Raw genomic sequence first — 26,185 nt, 5'->3', positions numbered from 1 at the left:
GCTGTTTTGGACCTAAAGTAACACTATAGGATCAGAAACACAAACGTGTATTCCTGACCCTATAGTGATAAAACCACCATTTAGGTGGTTTACCCCCATCCCCCCTCCCCCCTTTTCCCCTTAAAAGACAATAAAACAAACCTTTTTTCCAGCTCTGTGTGGGTCCGCCTGCATTGCCCCTCCCCCGATCCGCTTTTTTGGCTACCTCAACAGAATTGATGATTGGCTGAGAGGCAGGATGGGAGCGTGACCAAGCGCCAACTTGGCCCATCTGCACCAATGCATCAATCAATGCATCCCTATGAATAAAGATCAGTATCTCCATGCTTAGCGTGGAGACGCTAAACAGCGGTGTTGTACACTGTGCCGCAGTGACCCAGGAAGCACCTTTAATGGCCATATGAAAAGTGGCCAGTGGAGGTGTCCCTAGGGGGCAATGGAAACACTGCATTTTCTATAAAAATGCAGTGTTTACATGAAAATGCCAAATCTGTTCCTGGTTTATTATGGCCATATCTAAAGCCCACACAATTCTCCAGTTGTTCTGGTGACTATAGGGTGACTATAGGGTCCCTTTAAATTTGAAAACCAGTTTAAATTCACTTTTGGATTTCTGATAATTTCTACTTTAGTTAAAAATCCTTGCTGTTTATGCAGCACTAGCCACACCTCCCCTGGCTGTGACTCACGCATATTCATGAAAGGTTTCAACTTCCCTTATTGCACAATGATATTATTTAACAAAATGGCTCCACACTCATAACTACCTACATAATCTAACAGAGTCGTTTTTTACTTCTACCTTCAACAAAAAGACTAGATGACAGGTTTGTCCCAAAGTCAAAGCCAATTTAGCAATACATTTTATACCCTTTTGTACTATGGAACTTATAACTTCATTTCCTGGCTAATCATGGCTAATGGTTAACTCCTTCCTCTAGCCAATAGGACAGAAAAAACAATTAAATAATCAAGTGATTAAGTAGGCAGGTGTAAGAGTATCCCACTAGCCCCTACACCCGTCTTTTTTTTCTATCCTCTTAGTCTTTAGACAGTTTTTTTAATCTATGTTATTTTTCTATTTGCTCACCTGACTGTAGGTTTATTGTTTGTATCCCTGGAGGGGTCATCCTCCTTTTTCAGGAAGCTCCAGGCACATGCAACTCACCTCTGAGTAGATGGGGACCCCTGGAGACTGCAGAGCTTAGTAACTCTGCAGTGCAGCCCTTCCTGACGTGAGTCCTTGGATTTACAGCTGGCGATATGTACAGGTAAGCAGAGGAAAACCAAAAGTCGTCTGTTTCTCTGTACCATCTTCTGAATCGGCCAACATGAGTGCATAACCCTAAGTTTCTCACTTTCCAATATGGCTAACAGGGTGCTCATGGCAAAATTTAGCATGAGCAAAATTTTAAAGGTACGAAGACATGAATTTCAAACAAGTACGTTTCCAAACTTTCTCTGCTGTGAATGATGGATTTTTGTTGCTGTTTTCTGCTGTCTTATTTGTAATTTTGCAGCCCTCATGTAACATTTGTGAGTTTATATTTTATTCCAATAACATTTAATTTTGTAGGCAAATGTCTGCCTTTTAATCAATTGTTTTAGCCTTTTTCGTTAAGTATGGATCACTCTCCTACTTCTGTAAAATCCTCTGCAATAGGCTATCGGTGAGCATCACAAATTTTTTTTTTTTTTACTAATATCTAAAACGAGTGCATTAGAGGGTTCGGCCTTTTTCTACTCTGTTGTGTTCAAGGCAGATTTCCCCGTCTAGTACATACCACAAGATATGGCAGGCATTTGCAGATTGATTGAAAATGGATTTCCAATAAATATATTCTGTTTCTGCTTCTCAGGTCCTAGGATTCTTGCAAGCGGGCCTCGATTGGGGCCCCAGCTTCCATACCCTCAAGATTTAAGGGTCTGCATTATCAGTCTTCTCATGGAAAAAAATGGGTTGAAGATCCTGAAGTAATCCGGTTCTTTAAAGCAGTTATTAGAATTCGGCCTCCAGTCCAAGTATATACACCTGCTTGGGATCTTCCATTGGTGCTATACGCAATGACAGATGCTCCTTTCCAACCTCTGGAGGATATTTTCATCACCGTATTATCTCATATAACGCTTCTACTTTTGACTTTAGTTTCAGCTAGGTGTATGGATGATGTTGAGGCACTTTTTGTGAATGAACCATATACCACCTTCTTCTGTAATAGTGATTCTACACCCTAGACTGGAATTCCTTCCTAAGGTGGTCTCCTCATATCATATCAACCAAAAGATTGTGATTCATGATTATTTTCCTAAACCTTCTTCTCCAGAGGAGAAAAGATGTCACAATTGGATCTTAAAAGATTCAGTGAACGGCTACATTGAGAAAATCTTCCTAGGAATGTATTATCCCTTGGGGATCAGGCAAAGGAGAAGCTCATTCGGTTGCCACTCTCCGTTCCTAAAGTTATTCATGCTCACTCTACCAGATCCATTTCAACCGCATGGGCTGCAGAGGCTGGTGTTTCAGCAGAAGACATATGTAAAACTTCAAATTGGCCCTTACATTTGCTCGTCATTAAAGGATGGATGTTGCCTTAGTCTCTGACTCACAGTTTGGACTTTCTGTCTTGATGTCTTGTTCTTATAATACTTAATTCATTTTTTGGCATCAATTCCCTCCCTGTGCTTTTCTTACTGCTTGGTTATTCTCATTAGTTAAATTCTGCCATGATTAGCCAGGAATAGGGAATAGTTGTCCATACTTACTGTAATTTTATTTTCTTTGCTATTATTAATGTCAGCATTTGGTTTTCCACCTCCCTTTAGTTTTAGATTGATCTTGTTACTCGACTGGGGTTTAGGGATTAGTGGGATACTCTTATACCTGACTACTTGATAGTTTAATTGGTTTTCCTGTCCTATTGGCTAGAGGGAGGAGCTAACCATTAGTTAAATACCATGAATAATAGCCAGGAAAAGAAAATTATGGTAAGTTTGGATACATTTTACCTAATAATACCAGAAAATTATTCTCCACAATAGATCTGATTGCCTTGACCCCTTAAGGACCAAACTTCTGGAATCAAAGGGAATCATGGGGGGCGGAGCTAACCGTGCAGCAAAGAGGTCGCATTTTTCGGAGCTCCGTCTCTGACTATCAAAAGCTGAAATATATGGTGGAAACCGGGCTAGATATAACCCACAATCAACTCTGGTGTAAGCAGAAAGACCATGGGCAGAAAATCCAAAAAGGCGAAAGCCGACAAAAGCCCGCACGGGAGGGATATCGGAGAAATGCTCCGGACCACACAACAGGCCGCATGGTCCAAAATGGCACTGCCTGATGATATGTCCTCGTACTCATCGGAAGATTTCACCGCAGAAGTCCCGGAGGGGGCCGCATACAGACACCCTTCGTAAGGCAGAACCAAAAGCCTACCAACCGGGGACCCAGTCACGGCTGACCAGCTCAAGGCTATCTTGGCGGAACTCCGCAAAGATTTGGCGGCTGACATGGCTTGCTATCGGAAGGCCATAGAAGGAGCCACAATAAAAATTACGCAGTTGGAGGCCTGCACTAGCACCCACGGGGAGAGGCTTCACAAAGTCGAACAGAAATTAACTGATCTGATCAACGGGCAAACTACGACCACTGACCGCCTGGACGCCATGGAGGATCAGAGGAGACGCTATAATCTCAAAGTAAGGGGGATACCGGACTCGGTAGCTCCTACTGACTTACCCCACTATATCAGGCGCCTCCTGGAAGTCTTATTCCCACCGAAACGGGTGAAAACTGTTAAACTGGATGGCATGTTCCGGCTGCCGAAATCACCTCGAGCACCGACTGCGGCCACTGCGGATCTCATTCTGCGGTTTCAAACACTGGCTGACAAGACCACTCTTTTCTCACAGCACTGTGGGGCAAAACTCCCCTAATGTTCGAGGGGTCGTCGCTCACGGTGTTTCCAGACCTGACCAGAAATACGATAAACTGGCGGAAAACATTGCAGCCCCTTCTGCACCACCTCCGGTCCAGAGACATCCCATACAGATGGGGCACTCCTCGGGCCATACAGTTCACCCATAATGAGAACCACTACAAGGCACAGAACCGACAGGAGCTTGAAACCCACCTGCAAACAATCGGCATCCTGCCAACGGCGCCAGAAAGCAGACAAAGCCTGTCCCAGCTGAACCCGGCCGGCATCCGAGAATTCGTCCCACGGGACTCCTCCAGAATCTCTCCTGGTGGATCGCCCACCTGAAAAGGCAAAGACCAGCCACTACAAGAGGGATTCTCCTCACCATCCCGTTCCACCAACTACGCAGATGTAACGGTCCGTATAGTCAGAGACTTATAATACTCGGACTCGCTAACTCTCTTTGGACACTAACGTATAACGTTATAACACTCTTAAGTATTAGCTATCCTTTTGTTTTTATTTCATCTCAGTAATAGTATGTACAGCCTTTCTCTTATGATATATGTGGGCAATACCAGGTGGCTTCGCTCTCACGAAGATGGCCACCTTTCATGACACAGCCAACCACACTAGAGAGCACACACCCAACTAAACTGCAAATTCACTATACACCGCACAAAGAGGCGGACACATACACATAACACATAGAGGCACAATACAGCCGAATTGTAGCGTGATACCCTGACATCCCCCCCCCCCCCTCCTCCCGCCGACACAGAGCTGAACACATAGAATATGTACACGGGGGGCAGCCCTCAAGGGCAGACTCTTTGACTACTAGGCTACATGTGTCTTAATCCCTCACAGGGCTTAAAAATCATTATAACAAAGTTATGTTTCTCCTTTTCTTGAAGAATTCATCTTACTATAAAAAGTGCAAGAATACAAAAGCCACGTTTGTTTCAAATGTATGTGATATCCGTGAACAAAAAGCTGTTGTGGCTTCGTTCACAATGTTGTTACCACTTTGCACACAAAAATAAAGAATTAAAAAAAAAAAGGGGGAATCATGACATGTCACACATGTCATGTGTCCTTAAGGGGTTAAACTCAACACTAAAATGGGTGTTTAATGATTTTCTGCTCACGATCCAGTGAGGATACAGTGAGGTAAAAAAAGTATTTGATCCCTTGCTGATTTTGAACGTTTGTCCACTGACAAAGAAATGATCAGTCTATAATTTTAATGGTAGGTGTATTTTAACAGTGGGAGACAGAATAACAACAACAACAACAACAGCATGTTAAAAAAGTTATAAATTGATTTGCATGTCAATGAGTGAAATAAGTATTTGACCCCTTCGACTTAGTACTTGGAAGCAAAACCCGTGTTGGCAATCACAGAGGTCAGACGTTTCTTGTAGTTGGCCACCAGGTTTGCACACATCTCAGGAGGGATTTTGTCCCACTCTACTTTGCACATCCTCTACAAGTCATTAAGGTTTCGAGCCTGACGTTTGGCAACTCAAACCTTCAGCTCCCTCCACAGATTTTCTATGAGACTACGGTCTGGAGACTGGCTAGGCCACTCCAGGACCTTAATGTGCTTCTTCATGAGCCACTCTTTTGTTACCTTGGGTCATTGTCATGCTGGAATACCCATTCACGACCCATTTTCAATGCCCTGGTTGAGGGAAGGAGGTTCTCACCCAAGATTTGACGGTACATGGCCCTGTCCATCGTCCCTTTGATATAGTACAGTTGTCCTCTCTCCTTAGAAAAATACCCCCAAAGCATAATGTTTCCACCTCCATGTTTGAAAGTAGGGAAGGTGTTCTTGGGGTCATAGGCAGCATTCATCCTCCTTCAAACACGGCAAGTTGAGTTGATGCCAAAGAGCTTGATTTTGGTCTCATCTGACCACAACACTTTCACCCAGTTCTCCTCTGAATGATTCAGACATTCATTGGCATTGTGTTCATTGTGTTTTCTTTAGCAGGGAGACCTTGCGGGCACTGCAGGATTCCAGTCCTTCATGGCGTAGTGTGATACCAATTGTTTTCTTGGTGACTATGGTCCCATCTGCCTTGAGGTCATTAACAAGATCCTCCCGTGTAGTTCTAGGCTGATTCCTCACTGTTCTCATGATCATCGAAACTCCACGAGGTGAGATCTCTCATTGAGCACCAGACCAAGGGAGACTGACAGTTATTTTGTGTTTCTTCCATTTGTGAATAATTGCACCAACTGTTGTCACCTTCTCACTAAGCTGCTTGGCGATGGTCTTGTAGCCCATTCCAGCCTTGTGTATGTCTACAATCTTGTTCCTGACATCCTTGGACAGCTCTTTTGTCTTGGCCATGGTGGAGAGTTTGGAATCTGATTGATTGCTTCTGTGGACAGTTGTCTTTTACACAGGTAACAAGCTGAGATTTGGAGCACTCCCTTTAAGAGAGTGCTTCTAATCTCAGGTTTTACCTGTATAAAAGACACCTGGGAGCCAAAAATATTGCTGATTGATAGGGGATCAAATACTTATTTCACTCATTGATATGCAAATCCATTTATAACTTTTTGATTTATTTTTGTTATTCTGTCTCTCACTGTTAAAAAATATATACAAATGGGCAATATCATGTTAGGGAGAAAAATGACACAACACAGTGCAAAACTGTGTGTTTATATAATTTGGGTATATGTCAAATGGCCACATTAGTAAGAAGTAAAAAAGCCTTCAAAATGTTTTTGTAGATGCAGGTTTGTTGGTGACCTTGAATTTTCAGTCTCTCAAAATGAGAAGAAACAGCATAGTATCCAATTATAAGACAACCAGGATAAAGTGCACAAAACAGATTTATTAACTTACATTTAAGTTATCATGAGCAGGTATAGATGTCAGCATGAAAAATATAGTCCTACGCGTTTCATCCCGTTCAGGGACAATTCAGCAATCTTTAAAACCAATTACAACGTGCATATATTCAACCTCCCCCCAAAGTTCTTAAATATACATTTCCCGTCTTCTATGCCTCTTCTGATAGGTCCTCCGTTCTCCGTTCAGGTGTTTTCAATAGCTTCTCCTTTTTACTTGAAAAGAAGCTATTGAAAATACCTGAACGGGATGAAAGGCATAGGACTATATTTTTCATGCTGACATTCATACCTGCTCATGTAACTTGAATGTAAGTTAATAAATGTGTTTTGTGCACTTTATCTTGGTTGCCTTATAATTGGATACTTTGCTGTTTCTTCTCATTTTGAGAGACTGAAAATTCAAGATCACCAACAGAACTGCATCTACAAGAATATTTTGAAGGCTTTTTTACTTCTTACATTTGTGAGTGGCCATTTGACATATACCCAAATTATATAAACACACAGTTTTGCACTATGTTGTTCCATTTTTCTCCCTAACAGGATTTTCCCCATATGTATATATTGGGTATTTTTGAAGATTATGCAGAGGAAATCTTCGGGTTTATTATCCTTAAAGGGAAGTGTATCCATTTATTTATTCACTTTGTATAAATTACCATATCAATTGCACGTGTATCATTTTATCTAGATGTGGAAGGCACTATTGTATTGTAATAAATATATTACTGTTAAAAAAACACCTACCATTAAAATTATAGACTGATCATTTCTTTGTCAGTGGACACACGTTCAAAATTAGCAGGGGATCACATACTTTCCCCCTCTGTATACAGGGTTATCATCAAAAATATGTATTTACATTTTTTTTAGCAACATGGGTATATGAAGTCAAGTCCTCACACTGAGATCAGACTTTTAAATAGAGATGTGCAACCTGGTATTTTATGAGTTAATTTAATTACTAGTCATTGATGGAATGGATGCAATGAATTGTGGCTTTGGTTTGTCTGAGGTTAATAGACAGGGGGATTATTCTCTAATAAAAAAAATGTCTCTTTTAAGTCTGGCTTCAGCATGTACTTTTCAGATCTTGATAAAGTATGTGTAAATACATACGAAATGCATTGTTCACGAACTGTGCAATAACGGAGTCTCTATACTGCTATGTAAGTTTATATACAATTGCTTGTCTGCTTTGAATGTTTTTTTGCCAAGATTATTGAGTCGCTGTATTTGTCCAGTAATGGTGTAGATGCAAAATAGTCAAATATTGCAGTATCTTTTTTTTGTTTTGTTTTGTTATTAACAAAAAATTGTAGTGCCGGGTTTTTAGTGAGTTGTGCATTTTTTGCAGGTCCTATAAAACAAAGTGTTCAAAGATACTGCAATAATACACTATAATTCATCTTGAATGTTTTTAATCTTTTCAAAAACAAAGGAATGATTTTAATGAAGCAGCTGCATTTTAAACTACGTAGGACACTTTGTTGATGAATTGTTATGTGATGCTGGGTTCGGCCAACATGAATGAATCTTATCGCAGGGGGAGAAAATGCAATTTTGTAACTCAATATGAAGCTAGATTATAATTTGCCATTGATGACAATCTTTAAATAAGTGAACAAGTAATTAAAGCAACAATTTATTTCCCTTTGGAGTATAGCTGATACACTGATTTGGGAGAAAAAAAACAGCGAAGGTGGTGTGGGGGTTAAAAGAAACTGAAACTGACAATTAGGTCAGGAGGTGTAACAGAGATAATTATGTACTTCCCTTTCTACTTCATGGTGATTGGATAGGAAGAAATAACACACTTTTCCAAAATTAGATCCTTGTTGCTAGGGGTCTCGTGTCCTAAATTGATCCTTGCTTGAAATAATTAAAGGGATACTCTAGTGCCAGGAATAGAAAGCTGTATTCCTGGCACTATCGCACCCCTTGCCTTCCCCCTCCCTCGTGCTCCCCCTCCCCGGTAAATAAAAGGTTAAAAAACATTTATTTACTCACGTGATCCCAGCGGTCAGTCTCCTCCTTCGTCCTGCAACGAGCGGGCTCTAATGCCACATGCATTAGACCTCCCCATAGTAAAGCATTGAATCAATGCTTTCCTATGGGGGAAAATCTGCCGGTGGACAGTGTGAGGACGTCCAGCGTCAAATACAGGACCAAAGGTCCGTTTCAAACCAGGAAGCCACTAGAGGCTGATTTGGTGCTGCAATGTAAACATTGCAGTTTCCCTGAAACTGCAATGTTTAACATTGCAGCACTAAGGGCAATAGGGACACTGTACCCAGTCCACTTCAATGAGCTCAAGTGGTCTGGGTGCCTACAGTGTCCCTTTAAGTTTAACATTCCCCTCACAAAAAGGGTGGTTTTCTCTAGTCTTCTACTCAAGACCTGCATAAATCCGTTCGGTTGCAGGAGTTAGGGGAGACTACATTTTACAGATATGTGCCAATGGACGAATTTTGTTTGCCTTAAATGGCAATCATCAAGAAACAACATTTTGAGGTTTACAAGGTGTGTGTATTAGCTGTAGGATTAGAACTAGCAATAAATATTTGTTGGTGTTAGGCTAAATTCTTGGATAAACCAGTCACTGTGTATGTCCCTCTGGGGATGTCAATTAGTAATGCCCTTTCTGACACTTTGAAGGCTATTTACTAATGTAAGAATTTAAAGTAAATTTCACATTTAAGCTTTTTTCTGTGTAGTAGATGCTCCCCCCCCCCCATCCTCCCCCTCCCCCCCCCCCCCCCCGGGCCATCAGATGGTGTAGAAATGAATTGTCTGATCAAGGTTAACAGGCAAATGGTAGTCAATTGTGGGGTGGTAACACCTGCAACGGTCTGCTAGCGCAGCTGGTAAATTACCAGGAAGCTGAATTTGCACACTCAATCTCAGGTAAGGACTGAAGGTGTGGAATGATGAAACAAGTGAGTGGATCATCAATCCACTTTCCCCCCTACCCCATATAGTTAATCCCCCCCCCCCCCCTATCTGGGTGCATCAATGGTGTGGTAATGCTTGCAACCATCTGCTGGACGACAGATCAGCGATCATTGGACTTGGATCCTACTGCTTTTGCGTTGCTGCTGTTCAATAATGTTTATCTATTTCTAGAAAAAAAATTAGATCTTTGGCACCATAACCACCACAGCCCTCGGTAATATTTATGGCGTGAGGAGTTCCCTGGCACCCCATCAATGAAAGTAGTTGTTAAACCATTTAATAACTTACCAGGTAAGTCTATGTGTAGACTTAGAGCTCCTGCATGGAGCTTCCATTAGCTCTCCAGAGCCAAGCCATATACGAGGCTAGCTCATTTGCTGAGAGCATTAGATGATGACTCTCGGACAATTAGCTAAGCACTGCACGGCCAGGCAAAGCTCAATAAAGAGGGGAGTTGACCAGCAGCCAAGGTAAGCTGCTTGTCATACCATTAGCAAACATTTTGAATAACAAATATGATTTAACTAGTAAGTATACATTGCGGGGGGGGTGCCAGGGAGGACTGTACTACTGGCACCATAACCACTACAGTGGGATTTACTGGTTTACTGGTTATGGTCCTTGGAAAATGAATGATCATCATTCTATAACAATCTAGAAAATCAATTACATAATGCGACAGTTTGATTTTATGATGGTTCCACAAGGTACCGATCCCCACCTCCACTATTGAGAGAAGAACGCTCTCTGAACTAAGGCTGGCATTACAGGGCCTTGCACTTTGGCTAACACTCTCTGCTACTGAGCTAGCCATGTGTTGCAGGGCTTATCTCAGGAGAGCTTACAAAAGCTCCTGCTTTGCTACTACTTAGAAGTTTCTGGCTTCTCCAGCATTAGTGGAGGCAGGCGACATCTTGTTGACCCCAGATAAGATGTAAATCGTTTCTAAAATCCATGGTTTGACTCATCACATTGGGGGAGAAGCAGGGTGATACGGTACATACAATCAATCATCTCTTTTTTGGAGCCATGGGCTGAATTTAGAATCACGAACCGAAATGGACAGGTACATTTTGGTTCAGAGTTTGGGAATTTGACCAATCCCCTGATCGACCCAAATTCAGGTGAATTGCAGTTTGGACCGTAATGAAGTCAATTCTGTATGTCATCATATTTATTTAGCAGTTTCAGCTGTATTTTTTGTGAGTATCAAGTGACTTGGCTTTGTCCCTGAGTGCATAGAGCCACCTTGATGATTCCTATCAAAACTAGGGTTATTTAATAAAAGTAAGAACTGAGAGTGACTTAACCCCTTAAGGACACATGACATGTGGGACATGTCATGATTACCTTTTATTCCAAAAGTTTGGTCCTTAAGGGGACAACTGGTGTGCCCAATACCTACTTAATTTTTCGGTCTGGTTTGTCATCTGTAGGTAAAGGATAACAATTTTGGAATTTAGAATTTATGTAATAGAGAAGATAACTTACATAACACGAATGAAACTCATTAGTTCTTTTTAGCACCGGTTCATTGTACAGTCAGCTGCTAGCACTGATAGAGTGTATTATTTTGATTAGCAGGATCTCCACTGCGTACTATTCTCAGGAAAAACTTCACATACATATTGAGGGTTCTTTTTGATTTGATTTTGAATTACAGTGTGTGTTAATTATGTTTTTTTTGTTGTTGTTTTTTTTTTTAATGTATGTGTCCTAAAAGGTTTATGTTGACCATTTTATTCTGACAAGGTTATTAATTGAAGTCCAAATGGGTCTGTACCGAATGGAGCAAAACCATCTGACTGTGTACAGGGCCATTCAGACTGCAAAATGTATGTCTGGATTTTGTAATTTAGGCCCCTAACAGGCCTGAGTCTGGTCCAGATTTCAGCCAGAAAGACACCAACCACCCGAAATCTAGATGAAGTGCATTAAATCTGGGCATGGAGGCTTCAAATCCAGACCAGGATTTAAAAAGAAAAAAAAATCCAATTTATATGCCAGTTGGCAGAACTAGCAGCCAGCAGGCAAAAAGTTAAAAGCCCTTGGCTGTGTGTGGATGAATTATTTGGTGGCTAGCTAGCACTTGCATTAAAAGAAGTAAAATAAATCAATTGGTAAATAAAAATTAGTGTCTTATTTATTACTATAATGAAGGTATTTTACCCCCCCAAAAAAGCAAGAGCAGAGTTTCAAAATAAACTTTGTCCAGTAGTGGATTATCGAAATTATCGGCTGTATCGAAATAGTGAATGCAAAATTTCAACAGGAATATTTACAATATAATAATTCAACCAAAATGTAAACTAATCCTGGTGCACTAAGAGCGACTCAAATAGTGAAAATATGCCGTATTAACAAGACTCTAATTTGACTAGCTATACTGAAGGGTTCTCTATTATGGCTTTTTTAGAATGCATATGCCAATAGAATACACATTCAGTAAATGAAATACCCATTCCATAAATGGAATATTAATTCAGTAAATGAAATACCCATACAGTAAATGGAATATAAATTCAGTAATTTAGTACACTACCCCGCCTCCCCCCTTTCTTTAATGCTCAAAGGAAAGGGTGAGGTAGAATATTAGCAAAAGTTTTCAGTAAATCATAATAGCACGTTCACTAGAAAGGCCCCATCCCATGGGAATTGTGCCTGTGAAGTAAGTGGGATAGTGGGCATAGTCCCTCTTGGTGCCACCCCTGGGCATCAGTTGGGGGTGATTAAAAAATTGTGGGGAGGTGGACAGATCATGGTCCCCATCCATGGTCAGAGGGTGGTGATAGTTAATACAATAAACAGGGCGAGGGGATGGGCATCATTATGGGGTGGGGGCTACTATAACATTCAGAGGGAGTACCTAGAGTCCCCCAGAATCCAATAAATCCGTAAAAATAAAAATAATTCTTACCCATCTGAAATCTTCTTTCTTCTAATTATTCTGTTCTTTAGCCCAAAAAAGGCCATATAAAAATCCATAATATTTTAGGAAAATAAAACCATCAGCGATTTGTGGTTTTATTTTTCTGGCATTTTGTAGGGCTGAAGAAAAGGTTTAAGAAGACAGTAAGTATCATTGTTTTTCACAGTGTATTAGATTTATTTTCTTTTATAATTACAGTGAGCTGGTACTGTCTGCTCACTGTTTGGTAGATATGCCCCTACCTGCGGCATGGCAGGTGTAAAACCTCCCTTATAGTAATATGGGGTCAAATTGACCCCATGGGCATTTAAAAAAAAAGTTTTCACCTTTTTAATGTGGCAGCTGACTAGCAAGCGCTGGACAACTTCTATAATGTTTACCCTCATGCCGCCAGAATTTTTAAGCTACTTGTTTGCTGGCTTGCAGTGATGTCAGCAGGCAAATAGTTTTGATTATTAACATATAGGCCCAAATCGTAAGTATCCAGGCCTGGATTTTAACAATACGGGTCTGTATTTCAGAGGTCTGGCAGCTTTCGGCACGACTGAAATATTGACCAAATTATGGCTCATTAGGAGCCTGCTCTGTAAAGTCCGAATGTTGTGAAATAGTGTCTACTATGTATACTAATACTATTGGACTTTAGTGTATACCCTGTGTATATTGATCCGCCATTGTGACATGTTAAAAAAGCTAAACTGGCTATCGATGGAATCCAGGCGCACCCTTCATCTTTACAGCTTTATGTTTAAGAGTTTTTTTGGGGGGGGAGCTCCCACCCTATCTGAGTAGAATGATCTCCCCAGCCGTTCCCACCTCCTATAATCTCCGACTCAGTACCAGCACTTTATTTTGTATGCCGCGTTACGAAAAGAAAGTAACTCGATCCTCATTTTCCTACAGAGTACAGCAAGTATTGAACAACCTCCCAGACACAATTACATTTTCCTCCATACTCAAATTAAGAGATCCCTGTCAATATATCTCCGTGCAGAATTCACATGTAATCAATGTTGATTATATTTCTTACTTGTTCTGTGTTAAATGTATGTGTGCATTTTAATATTATTTAGTATTTTTAATATTATGCTGTTTGTGGGCCCAGGACATACTTAAAAACACGAGAAATCTCAATGTATCCTTCCTGGTAAAATATTTTATAAATAAATAAGTATAATGTGTTATAATTCACTCTAAATTATTAAAGCACTTTTTTCCGATATGATGTTTGAATAACACTGCTTATTGAAAAACATATGACTTGTATTTTCTCTCTTTATATTTCTGTATTTCCATTTACCTTTCTTACTGATATAATTTAATATAATGTTCTTCTATATTCAATCTTTGTGCCCTATAACAATCTTAATTAGCCCATTACCTTCTAAGCTCTCCCCCCCCCCCCCCCCCAACAGTTCTTCAATCCTCTCTGGGAAGGAAAGAGTTCCTCCCCTCTTTAACCCCCACCCCCCTCCCATGCACATGGAATTTCCTCTCTGCACCCCCTGCATATGATGTCACCCTGCAGTGTCTGTTCCGATCATCTCCCATTTAGCTAGGAGCTGTATGGTGTTTCCTAGGAAACACTATGGATTTCTTCCTATTCTCATTACAGCTGCAGTTACACCACTGTGGGAGAGAGGAATGTACCTCCTACCTCTCCGCATGATAGTTTCTCAGGTGGGATTTGCTTTGCTGGTACACTGCCTCTGCTACAGAACGAGAATGTGTGATGCATGGCCTGCAGGTCACTGGGAAATACACAGGAAAACTGACTTAAATCAAGATCAACTAACAAATCAGAAGAATGAAATTCCTCTGTCTCTCTTTTTCTATCCTAATGTCCCTAATTTTTTGGAGCTCCATATTGTTGGTGTGTGAGTGTATAACAGAAGTCCACAGCAAAAATACTATATTAACATAAACATATGTTGTTTTAAATTTAATATTAGCTGCATAGATTTTTATAAGTAAGTCAACCCACATTTAGCAGAAAAATAATGTCCCTAGACCCACCAAATACACCCCTAAAATAAATCCTTATAGTGTAGTGCTGTGGCGCTCTAAAGTGTCCCTTCTTTGTCCACTTAAAATGCTAGGGGGTGGAGGGGGGGTATTCATTTGCTTTTTTGTTATCTAATTAAAGGCATGCACATCACTAGAGAGGTGGTGTACATTAGCTTCAATGATTACTTTGCAAATCTTTAGAAATATTCAATAACTCTACATAAAAGGAAGAACCATTACATACCTAACATTTTGTATACATCTGTAGAGTTCTTACCTCCATGGGTGAAGTGTTTGTAGAGGACTGTTTGGGCTGCAGGGGCTGAGAAGAGTTGGACTTAGACTGTTTGGAGACAAGCTGTAAAGGAAGAGCAATTTTAGCTCATGTTTTTTGTATCACAGTTTGTATATGAAATTCACAAGTTAATAACAAAAATAATACTGATTTCATACTCACTTATCAGAAGCACTCGTGTAGACCAAGGGTAGTCAACCTTTTAAAATATACCGGCCACTTTTGCATCTAGTAAAATTTCCTTACTGCCCACCAGTGCTGCAGTAACTTATTTTATAGCGCAAATGCTATTTTGTATTTTTTTTTCTTTTTTATTAAAATATGTACTCAAATTAATTTATTTTTTTATTTTCTTTCTATTCTACTTTTTTATATGTGTGTCTGTGAGGTGCTGTGAGGTGCTGTGTGTGTGTGTGTGTGTGTGTGTGTGAGAGAGAGGTGCAGTGTGTGTGAAGGGTACAATGTGTGTGTGTGAAGGGTTATGTGTTTGTGTGAGGGTTGCTGTGTGTGTGTGAAGGGTGCTGTGTGTGTGAAGGGTGGCAGTCTGTGTGTGTGTTAGGGGAGTAGTGTTTGTGAGGAGGTGAGGTGTAGTGTGTATGATGGGGCAGTCTGTGTGAGGGGGCAGTCTATTTGTGTGTATGAAAGGATGCTGTGTGTGTATGAAAGGGTGCTGTTCGTGTGTGAAGGGTGCGGTGCTTGTGAAGGGTGGCAGTCTGTGTGTGTGTGTGTTAGGGGAACAGTGTGTGTGCGGGGGCGAGGTGTAGTGTGTATGATGGGGCAGTCTGTGTGAGGGGGCAGTCTGTGAGAGAGAGCAGTCTGTGTGTGTGTGTGTGTGTGCGTGTGTGTGGGGTGCATAGGGTCTATGCTGTGTGTAGGTGGGTGAGATGGTAAAATCTATGTTAATGTATCCCCCCCCCCTCTTTTTACCTTTTCCCAGGGAGGGTAAAATAATAATGCTGCAAGCCCTGGTGGTCCAGTGGTGGCATGTTTACTTTAGTCTGCAGCTCCTCCGACTGCAGGCTGACTCTCATGTCCTCCTGCGAGCACAGCACTGTATAAGAGCATTGCCAAGGTAATGTGCAGAAACGCTCCGACCAGCCTGCTCACGGGAGGAACACAGGGCCTGTGCCAAGTGCCAGCGGGCCGGTGAGGGAGTGGGTGGTAGGGACCAAGATGACTACCCCTGATGTAGACTAACTCATATTAGAAAGCATACTAAAAATCTGATATAAATCCAGATACAGCACAATTATTTGTGCAGACACTATAATATGCTCCTAAACAGGTTATGGCCTGTTGGGTGAAGAAAAATAGGCAGCTTAGTTTCCCAGAATAAGGTTTCAAAAAAGAAAAGCCTTTGTAAAGGCTTTCCCACACTCTAAATTCTCATTAGACTGCTCTGATCCTCGGTCCATCAGTCAAATCACAAACATATAGAAACAGAGAATGTGACGGCAGATAAGAACCATTCGGCCCATCTAGTCTGCCCAATATCATGCAAAGCAGTGCATTAAAAATCTCCAAATCTGAAGGTACTTTGCTAGTTCCTTTAAACTTATGACATTTGTTTAGATTTTCTCATTCTGCCGCTGTTTGTGTGTGTGTGTGTAAATTTAAACAGATCAGCTATCTCTAGTGGTTTAGGCTTGTAGAGATCAGCTAACAAAGAGATCAGGTCACCTAGGGGTTTAGCAGTAGTGAGTGAATGTACATACCGTATATACTCGAGTATAAGCCGACCCGAATATAAGCCGAGGCCCCTAATTTTACCCCATAAAACTGGGAAAACTTATTGACTCGAGTATAAGCCTAGGGTGGGAAATGCAGCAGCTACTGGTAAATTTCTAAATAAAATTAGATCCCAATAAAATTACATTAATTGAATATTTATTTACAGTGTGTGTATATAATGAATGCAGTGTGTGTTTGCATTCATACAAACACTGCATTCATTATATACACACACTGCATTCATTATATACACACTGCATTCATACAGTGTGTGTTTGTGTGAATGCAATGTGTGTATATAATGCAGTGTGTGTTTGTGTGAATGCAGTGTGTGTTTGTGTGAATGCAGTGTGTGTATATAATGCAGTGTGTTTGTGTGAATGCAGTGTGTTTGTGTGAATGCAGTGTGTGTATATAATGCAAATGTGTGTTTGTGTAGTGTGTGTAAACTGGGTGAGGGGAGGACATTTTTATTGTTTTAATTTTTTAATTTTAATATAATTTTAATATTATTATATTTTAATATTATTATTATATTTTAATATTATTATTTAAGTATTATTATATTATTTTAATAATATTATTTTATTTTAATATTTGTATTTTTTTTTTATTGTTTTTTGTCCCCCCTCCCTGCTTGTTGCCTGGCCAGGGAGGGGGCTCTGTTAATCCCTGGTGGTCCAGTGGCATTGGCTGTTCAGTGGGGGGGCTGGCAGCGAGCTGTTACTTACCTCCCAGCAGCTCCTGTCAGCTCCTCCGTGCAGCTCCCCTGTCAGCTCCGTTCTGCTCACAGAGTAAGTCTCGCGGTCTGCGTGCCGCGCGGAGCGTTGCCACGGTAACCCGTGGCAACGTTCTGACGGCCGCGGGTGTCGCGAGACTTACTCTGTGAGCAGAACGGAGCTGACAGGGGAGCTGCACGGAGGAGCTGACAGGAGCTGCTGGGAGGTAAGTAACAGCTCGCTGCCAGCCCCCAACAGGACCGCCAGGCTTGTAATGAGCCCGGCGGTCCTGGTCTGTATTATGGCAATGTAAATTGCCATAATACAGACATTAACTCGAGTATAAGCCGAGTGGGGGTTTTTCAGCACAAAAAATGTGCTGAAAAACTCGGCTTATACTCGAGTATATACGGTAAATATGCTGTAAGCCTCTGGACCTATAACTTCAGGAACACTCACGCTTGTTTATCAGCTCTAGTGATATTTGTTGTACAATATAACTCAAATAGGTTAACCCATGTGTCCCATTTTGTCTATTGCCTATTAGAACTATATTTAGGTCTGATTACAGATCCAAGTTGTCAGCTGTTATGACTTCAGAGTGTTCACGAATATAGCATTGTTATTATCTTCTGTCATTAACTGCCCCCAATATCACTGAGAGTTTGGAAAATGTATTTGTCAGCTTTAAATTCAGCCTCAAGCACATATCCACTAGATTCCTCAGTAACAACTCAAAATGGTTTGCAACTGTCACACAGAGACCTAGACATTCCAAGGGATATTGTGGTGGAATCTCGGTAAAAATAAATTTAGTAGGCCGAGATTACCACGTGGCATGTGTACGTGCATATGCTGACGTATCGATCAGTTGGTTGCACGAGGCAAGATACGATCAGTAGTGTACGGAGCATGTGCAAGAATACAGGATATAGTATTCCCCTCCTCCATTGTGCTGGACAGGCCATGCGGTCAAGCAGGAAGTTAATTCTTATTTGTATTGATTGGTCAAGAGAATGTGCGGGTGGAGCTTAATATGGGAGGAGTTATGTGCCTATATAAGGAGCCTGCACTATTGTCCGGGGCTCAGAACTTGTTGTATTTTGGTGACGTTAGTCCCTCTGAGTCCCGATCGGTGATCCAATAAAGAATCTCTTCCTTCCTGAAGAAACCTGTGTCCATCTGTCTGTGCTTCGCTTCCGTCAGTTTCTCCGGTATCATTTGGTGCATTGGCCGGGAAGCTCATCGTTCAACGGTAGCTGAGAGGCAGAGGCGTGAGACGGTCTATCTTTGCCCACGTTCTCTACGGCTGCACCCCTGAACTTCTGCGTGGACCTCCCTTCATCTCGGCGCCACTGGTCTGTTGTCCAGGAGATCATCGGCCTCTACGTAAGAAGTGCTGGGGTGTCCCCGTCGATGAGTGTGAACTCAGGTTCAGGAACGAGGAGGTAAGACAACTGCTGTTTTAGACGGCAGACCCAATAGGGGTATACCGATTGTGCGGTAGGCCCATCAGGGGTTTGAATTGTGTATGGAATCTGCCCCCTCTGTCGGAGGGAAGGAGCGAAGGCGCACCGCTCGATCGAACGCTCTTTAGTCAGACCGTTTGATTTTGTTAGTCAGGCGGGGCTCTGGTGTAAATAGCCCTAGCCGGACACCGGTGTCTTGTCTAGACTAGCGTTCTAGGGTGTATATTTTGTTCGCTAGGTCGGAGGGACCGGGAGACTAAGCGGCGTCTGTGTAAATTCGGTTCGCTAGCTCTCAACCTATCTTGGCTAAGTGGGAAGGCGTGTAAATTTGGAACCCACTAGATTTTTGATAGTAATCGACTAAGAGGCGTCTGTGTAAATTCGGTCCTCTAGCTCGCTATATGTGGTGCTTGGGCAGTGTGGCTAACCAAAACGTATGTAGATTGTTTTTGGTAGTCCATTCAAGGTACTGGCCAATAGTTTAGTTGGGAATTGTAAATGTGATAAAGATTGTTTAGTAAAGTGTATATCTTGTTAGATAGCGCGAGCTCAGCCGTCTAGCAAGAGTGTTAATAGTGTGTTGCTGTATTATAGTGCACGGTACCATAACCCTGTATATTTTACTGACACTGTATATAAGTACTAATCATTGTCGTCTATTGCATGTTTAACACCATAACCACTAATAATTGTATTGTGACCTTAAATTGTGCTTTGACCTATGCTAACCGTACTGTAACCGCTATTTGTAAAAGACGATGTTACTGGGGTGTGTTATAGACGGGTAATTCGTATATAGAGAATTATAGCGTGGGTGACTGTATAGTTTCGTCAAAGGGCATAATATTGATTATCTAGTGACTGGTGTAACAGCTGTGTGTGTACGGGAATTCCCTGAGTGTTTATTGTGTTATTGTATACGTTTCACTTGGTAACTGTACCACGTGGTGCTGTTGCCAGAGGAAACGGGTGTGACTGTTGAATAGTACGCGTGCATAGTATTCGTTGTCAACGACGTTCCATTGATAAGTATGGGCGCGTCGCAGTCAACGATTCCGGATCCCTTAGGTTGTATGGTGAAGAATTTTAAAAAGGGATTCAAAACTTGTGATTTTGGGGTTAAAATGTCTCCTGTACGTTTGGTCACTTTGTGTACTAGGGAGTGGCCTACTTTGGTTGCGGCATGGCCGCCACGTGGCAGTTTGGATCCAACTCTGGTACAGCGCTTACATGTGGCTGTATCGGGTAGGCCTGAACTTTACGGGCAGTTTCCTTATATTGATTGTTGGAAACAGGCCGTAAATGACTCGCCAAAATGGATTCAGACATGCCACGAGGAGCAATGTCGCCTCATGGTGGCTAGGACTTGTTTGTCCACTAGGACTGGTGTTAGGCCCATTTTGGACACGCCCCCTGAGTCCGAGATCCCTTTGCCGCCCCCTTACTTTCCGTTAAGAGGAAGTGACGCAAATGCAGGAAGTCCTGCAACCCTTCCCTCATTGCCCTCATCCACTTCCGCTTCCTCCTCCAGTACAGAATCCACCCCCTCTCGTACTAAATCTCCCCTTCCGGAACCAGAGCCAACCCCCATTAGATCCGAATATCCTGATTTGGCGCCACTTCAGACTTCCGGTCAAGCTTCTTCTAGCTCGGCTCGAAGTGTTTTATTTACTACCTTTTCCCAAAACCAAGCTCCCACATCCTCATGTTCTAATACCCCCCGACCGGAACCTCTAACTGACGCCCCTCTACGTAGCCCCATACTAACCCGACAACTGACTGGTACCCAACAATTAAAACATTATCAGATGCCTCTTCGTCTGAATCCCGGGTCAGCTTATATCGATGCCGCAGGTCAAATGGCACATGCTGACCCAGTCTTCGTATATGTCCCGTTCACGACAACCGATCTCTTGAATTGGAAGACCCTAATTCCTCGTATACTGAGAAACCACAAGCTATGACCGATCTGTTCACCTCAATAGTACAGACACATAACCCGACATGGGCTGATTGCCAGCAGTTATTAATGACTTTGTTTAACAATGAGGAAAGGACAAGAATTAATCAAGCGGCCATTAAAGCGCTAGAGGATAAAGCCCGTACTTTGAATCAAGCCAATCCATCAGCATGGGCCGCAACACATTATCCCAACACCGATCCCGATTGGAATGTAAATGGTGCTGATATGGTTCAACTCAGAGCCTATAGAGACGCTATAATTGCTGGCATGAAAGCCGGAGGGAAGAAAGCTATTAATATGTCGAAGACAGTTGAGGTGATTCAGAAAAGTGATGAAGCGCCCAGTGTCTTTTATGACCGATTATTGGAGGCATACCGCTTGTATACCCCCTTTAATCCGGAAGACGCAGATAATTCCCGAATGGTGAACTCCGCCTTTGTCAGCCAAGCTTACGGAGATATTAAGCGCAAGCTACAGAAGTTAGAAGGGTTTGCAGGTATGTCCATCACCCAACTAATGGAGGTAGCGAATAAAGTATACATGAACAGGGAAACAGAAAGTAAGAAAGAGGAAGAGCGCAAGATGTGTAGAAAGGCAGATATGCTAGCGGTAGCGATCGCAGGCGTAGATAGACGGGGCCCAGATAGAGGCGATAGTAAGTGGAATGAGGAACCTCTAAGTAGAAATCAGTGCGCATACTGTAGGGAAGAAGGGCATTGGAGAAATGAGTGTCCTCGAAGAGAACAGTGTGAGAGAGACAGACCTAGGATAGGTTATGGAAACTTTAGAGGCAGAGCGAGAGGTAGAGGAGGCCCCGGAGGGAGTAATGGTAATAGAGGGAGCAATGGGAACAGATGAAGTGTTAGGGAAGATAGGTATTTCCCAGCAGCGCAAAGGTCCCGCGATAGAGAAGGCAGGGACTTTGTAGGATTGGCTGACACGGTCATGGAGGACTATTGATACCGACCGGGCTCCATCCCCCTTGGTCGAGCGGAGCCTATGGTCGATGTATCAATAGGGGGAAAAAGGAGTGCGTTCATGATCGACACTGGTGCTGAACATTCAGTGGTGACTAATCTAGTTGCTCCTCCATCTGGAAGGACTATTACTGTAATAGGAGCAACTGGAAGAAGTGCTGAAAAACCGGTTCTTAAAAGTCGACTCTGTACATTGGGAGGCCACGTAGTAAAACATAAATTCCTTTATATGCCTGAATGTCCAGTCCAATTGCTGGGACGTGATATGCTATCTAAATTACAAGCGCAGATTACGTTCCTACCAAATGGAACAACATCCTTAAAGTTTAATGGACCTTCAGGTATTATGACATTATCCGTACCAAAGGAAGAAGAGTGGCGACTTTATACAGCGTTGACTAGCCAAAACCCTAGGAGTGATGAGTCCTTATTCAACATACCAGGAGTTTGGGCAGAGAACAACCCACCAGGACTGGCCCGCAATATTCCACCTATTAAAATTGAACTAAAACTTGGGGTTTATCCAGTGAGCCTAAGACAATATCACATCCCGCAGAAGGCTAAGAAGAACATCCAATCTTATCTGGATAAGTTCATACGGTATGGTATCCTAAAATTCTGTACTTCCCCCTGGAACACCCCATTGCTGCCTGTTCAAAAGCCCGGTACAGATGAGTATCGACCTGTGCAGGACTTGAGAGCAGTCAATGATGCGGTTGTTAGTATACATCCAGTTGTACCCAATCCATATAACCTGCTTGCTTTAATTCCGGGCGGGGCTACTTACTTTACAGTCTTAGACCTCAAAGATGCCTTCTTTTGCCTCCGAATTGCCGCAGAAAGTCAATGTATTTTCGCTTTCCAATGGGAGAACGCTGTAACGGGCTCAAAACGCCAAATGACTTGGACAAGACTGCCCCAAGGGTTTAAAAATTCACCTACCCTATTTGGTTCAGCTCTAAGTCAAGATCTACTGGATTTCGAGTCCATCCCAGGAGAGTGTGTATTGTTACAATATGTAGATGACTTGTTGATAGCAGCAGTTACAAAGGAAATATGTCAGCAAGCAACGCACGATCTACTACACATTCTCTGGAAGGCAGGATACAAGGTGTCTAGAAAGAAGGCTCAGTTGTGTTTGCCAACTGTCAAATATCTGGGATTCCATATCTCTGAAGGTCAAAGAATTATGGGGCCAGAGAGAAAAGAAGCTGTGTGCCAAATACCGATACCCAAGAATAGAAGACAAGTGCGAGAATTCTTGGGGGCAGCAGGCTTCTGTAGGATATGGATTCCCAGCTACGCGATACTGGCAAAACCTCTGTACGCAGCTATCAAAGGTACAGAGCACGACCCCTTCTTATGGACTCAAGAACAGCAAACGGCATTTGAAGATGTGAAGAAGGCTTTGATGAGTGCCCCAGCATTAGGTCTACCTGATCATACACGACCATTCTACCTGTATGTACATGAGCAAAGAAGAATGGCTGTGGGAGTATTGACACAGTACTTGGGATCATGGCAAAGACCTGTTGCCTACATGTCTAAGCAACTGGATGCAGTGGCCAGCGGACTTCCACCTTGTCTAAGAGCCGTAGCTGCAGCCGCCCTGCTAGTAGCTGAAGCCGATAAACTCACTCTGGGTCAAGAACTTTATGTACGAGTCCCACATGCAGTACAGACGTTGTTGGATTACAAAGGAAATCATTGGTTTAGTAATAGCCGTATGACCAAGTATCAAGCAATGGTGTGAAAACCCAAGAGTGCATTTAGAGACTGTAAACACCTTAAATCCAGCTACCCTTTTGCCACAACCTACTGAAAGTCAACATGATTGTTTGGAAGTAATGGATGAAGTATTCTCAAGTAGACCAGATCTTCGTGATTTTCCCATCCAGAACCCCGATGTTCAATATTACACTGACGGCAGTAGTTATGTGAAAGAAGGGATCCGCTATGCAGGATATGCAGTAACAACAATAGACAAGGTGATAGAAGCTCGGCCACTGGCGAAAGGAACATCAGCACAAAAGGCAGAATTGATAGCACTGACACGAGCGTTACAATTGGCTGAAGGTTTAAGAGTGAACATCTATACGGACTCCAAGTATGCGTTTTTAACCACTCATGCCCACGGAGCTTTGTATAAAGAAAGAGGACTATTGAATTCAGAAGGCAAAGAAATCAAGTACGCAGCTGAAATCCTACAACTATTGGAAGCAGTGTGGGAGCCGAAAGAAGTCGGTATCATACATTGTCGAGCGCATCTGAGAGGAGATGGTGATGTAACTAAGGGAAATCGGATGGCAGATAGTGCAGCTAAGCGTGCTGCTGAATCAGGAAGACAGTAATATGTGGGGCATATAGCTGCCCTTATACCAACTCCACTGTCTCAATGGACTCCAGTTTATACAGCTCAAGAAGAGGAGTGGTTAAAGACTGAACCAGGAAAGTATTTGGAGAACAAGTGGTATCAGCTAGAAGATGGAAGAATAGTCATACCAGCATCACTAGCGGTAGAAATTGTCCAAAATTATCACAACGGGACACATTCTGGGAGAGACAGCACAGAAGAATCTCTCAGAAAACATTTCTACATACCAAGATTGTCCAACTTGACTCAGGCCATTGTACGAAGATGTGTAACGTGTGCTAAAAATAATGCAAGACAAGGACCAGTAAAGCCACCAGGAGTCCAGTTCATGGGGGGACTCCCCATGTCCGATTTACAAATTGACTTTACAGTGATGCCTAAATCGGGTGGACATCGTTACCTGTTGGTAATTGTGTGCACCTATTCAGGCTGGGTAGAAGCATGTCCTACTCGTACAGAGAAAGCAGGAGAAGTTGTGAGATTCCTGCTACGAGAAATAATACCCCGATATGGACTACCCTGCTCTATAGGATCGGACAATGGTCCAGCTTTTGTTCATCAGTGCCTACAACAACTGACTCATATGCTTGGTATAAAGTGGAGGCTTCATACGGCATATAGACCCCAGAGTTCTGGTAAGGTAGAGAGAATGAATAGAACTATTAAGAATCAGTTGGCTAAAATGTGTCAGGAAACCCAACTTAAATGGAACGTTCTCTTACCCATAGCTCTATTGCGAATCCGCAGTACCCCTACCAGAAGGATGGGCCTCTCTCCTTTTGAAATCATGTATGGGCGACCACCTCCCGTACTTGGTAACTTAAGGGGGGACTTGAGTCAGTTGGGAGAAGGAATTACCCGGCAGCAGGTTGTAGAGTTGGGTAAGACTATGGAGGAGGTACAGAAAAGGGTACAAGATAGATTACCTGTGAATATTTATCCCCCTGTTCATAGTTATCATCCAGGAGATCAAGTGTGGATTAAAGAGTGGAATAATGTACCGTTAGGGCCCAAGTGGAGAGGTCCTTATGTTGTTCTTTTGTCTACCCCTACAGCGATAAAAGTAGCCGAAGTGACTCCGTGGATACATCACTCCAGGGTTAAACCAGCAGCAGTCGATTCTTGGCAAGTTACAGCAGATCCAGAGAATCCCTGCAAGATCCGGTTAAAACGCACGACTCAGTCGGAGTAACGAGGAAATTGTGTGGATTACAAAATTTTATTGTTTCAGGGATTTGGTGCGTGAGTGAGAGGGCCATAATAAAGCCTGTCCGCCCACCGACGTATAGTATATAAGCCAGGGAAAGTCTCGAAGGGACTCCTGTGAAGACGAGCAGAACTCCATTCCCTGCAGCCCTTACATCCTGGAAGCTGAGGTGCCTTCGCACGGACGAAGACTGAGGATGACGGCGAAAGATGTGTTCTTGATAATGTTTATTTATGTGTATTCTTATATTCAGGAAGGTAGAGGTACCGACACTCCTAGCTGTGAGGTATGCATTAAGACTACAAGAACAGGTAACCATATTTCTCAAACCCTAATTTGGCATTCACAATACGAGTGTAAAGGAGATGTATCAAGATGTAGATACCTAAATATAGAATATAGTGTGTGCCATCTAGGAGTAGGAGAACCTAAGTGCTTCAGTCCGGAGTATCAACTTCGTACAATTTGGTTGACTCTCAGGAATGGAGATCCTCAGGGGACCCTAATTAATAAGACGGTGTTAGAATCCGTACATTCTTCGGGTGTTCTGCTATTTGATGCGTGTAAAGCGATATCAAGTGGTAGAAAGCCGTGGAATGTATGTGGGGATCTTAGATGGGAGAGGACGTATGGGTCTAATGATAAATATATTTGTCCCAGTAGTAAAAATAAATATGTGAGTCCTAGATGCCCAAATAGAGATTATAACTTTTGCCCATATTGGTCTTGTGTGGGGTGGGCAACTTGGGGACAGACAGTAGA

General features: G+C 42.4%; 1 protein-coding gene across 1 annotated transcript in view; it reads right to left on the bottom strand.

The window, feature by feature from the left end:
* MAST3 (microtubule associated serine/threonine kinase 3) overlaps window positions 1-26,185 on the bottom strand; it is a 163,974-nt gene that overhangs the window by 124,985 nt on the left and 12,804 nt on the right. The window contains exon 2 of the mRNA XM_063455580.1: window positions 14,966-15,046. Coding sequence (XP_063311650.1) covers window positions 14,966-15,046 — 81 coding nt within the window. The remainder of the gene's footprint in view (window positions 1-14,965; window positions 15,047-26,185) is intronic.

Source organism: Pelobates fuscus, chromosome 5, assembly GCF_036172605.1.
Source record: "Pelobates fuscus isolate aPelFus1 chromosome 5, aPelFus1.pri, whole genome shotgun sequence".
Classification (NCBI taxonomy): Eukaryota; Metazoa; Chordata; class Amphibia; order Anura; family Pelobatidae; genus Pelobates; species Pelobates fuscus.
Note: the sequence above shows the minus strand (reverse complement) of the source record. Positions and strands in the feature narration are given on the sequence as shown.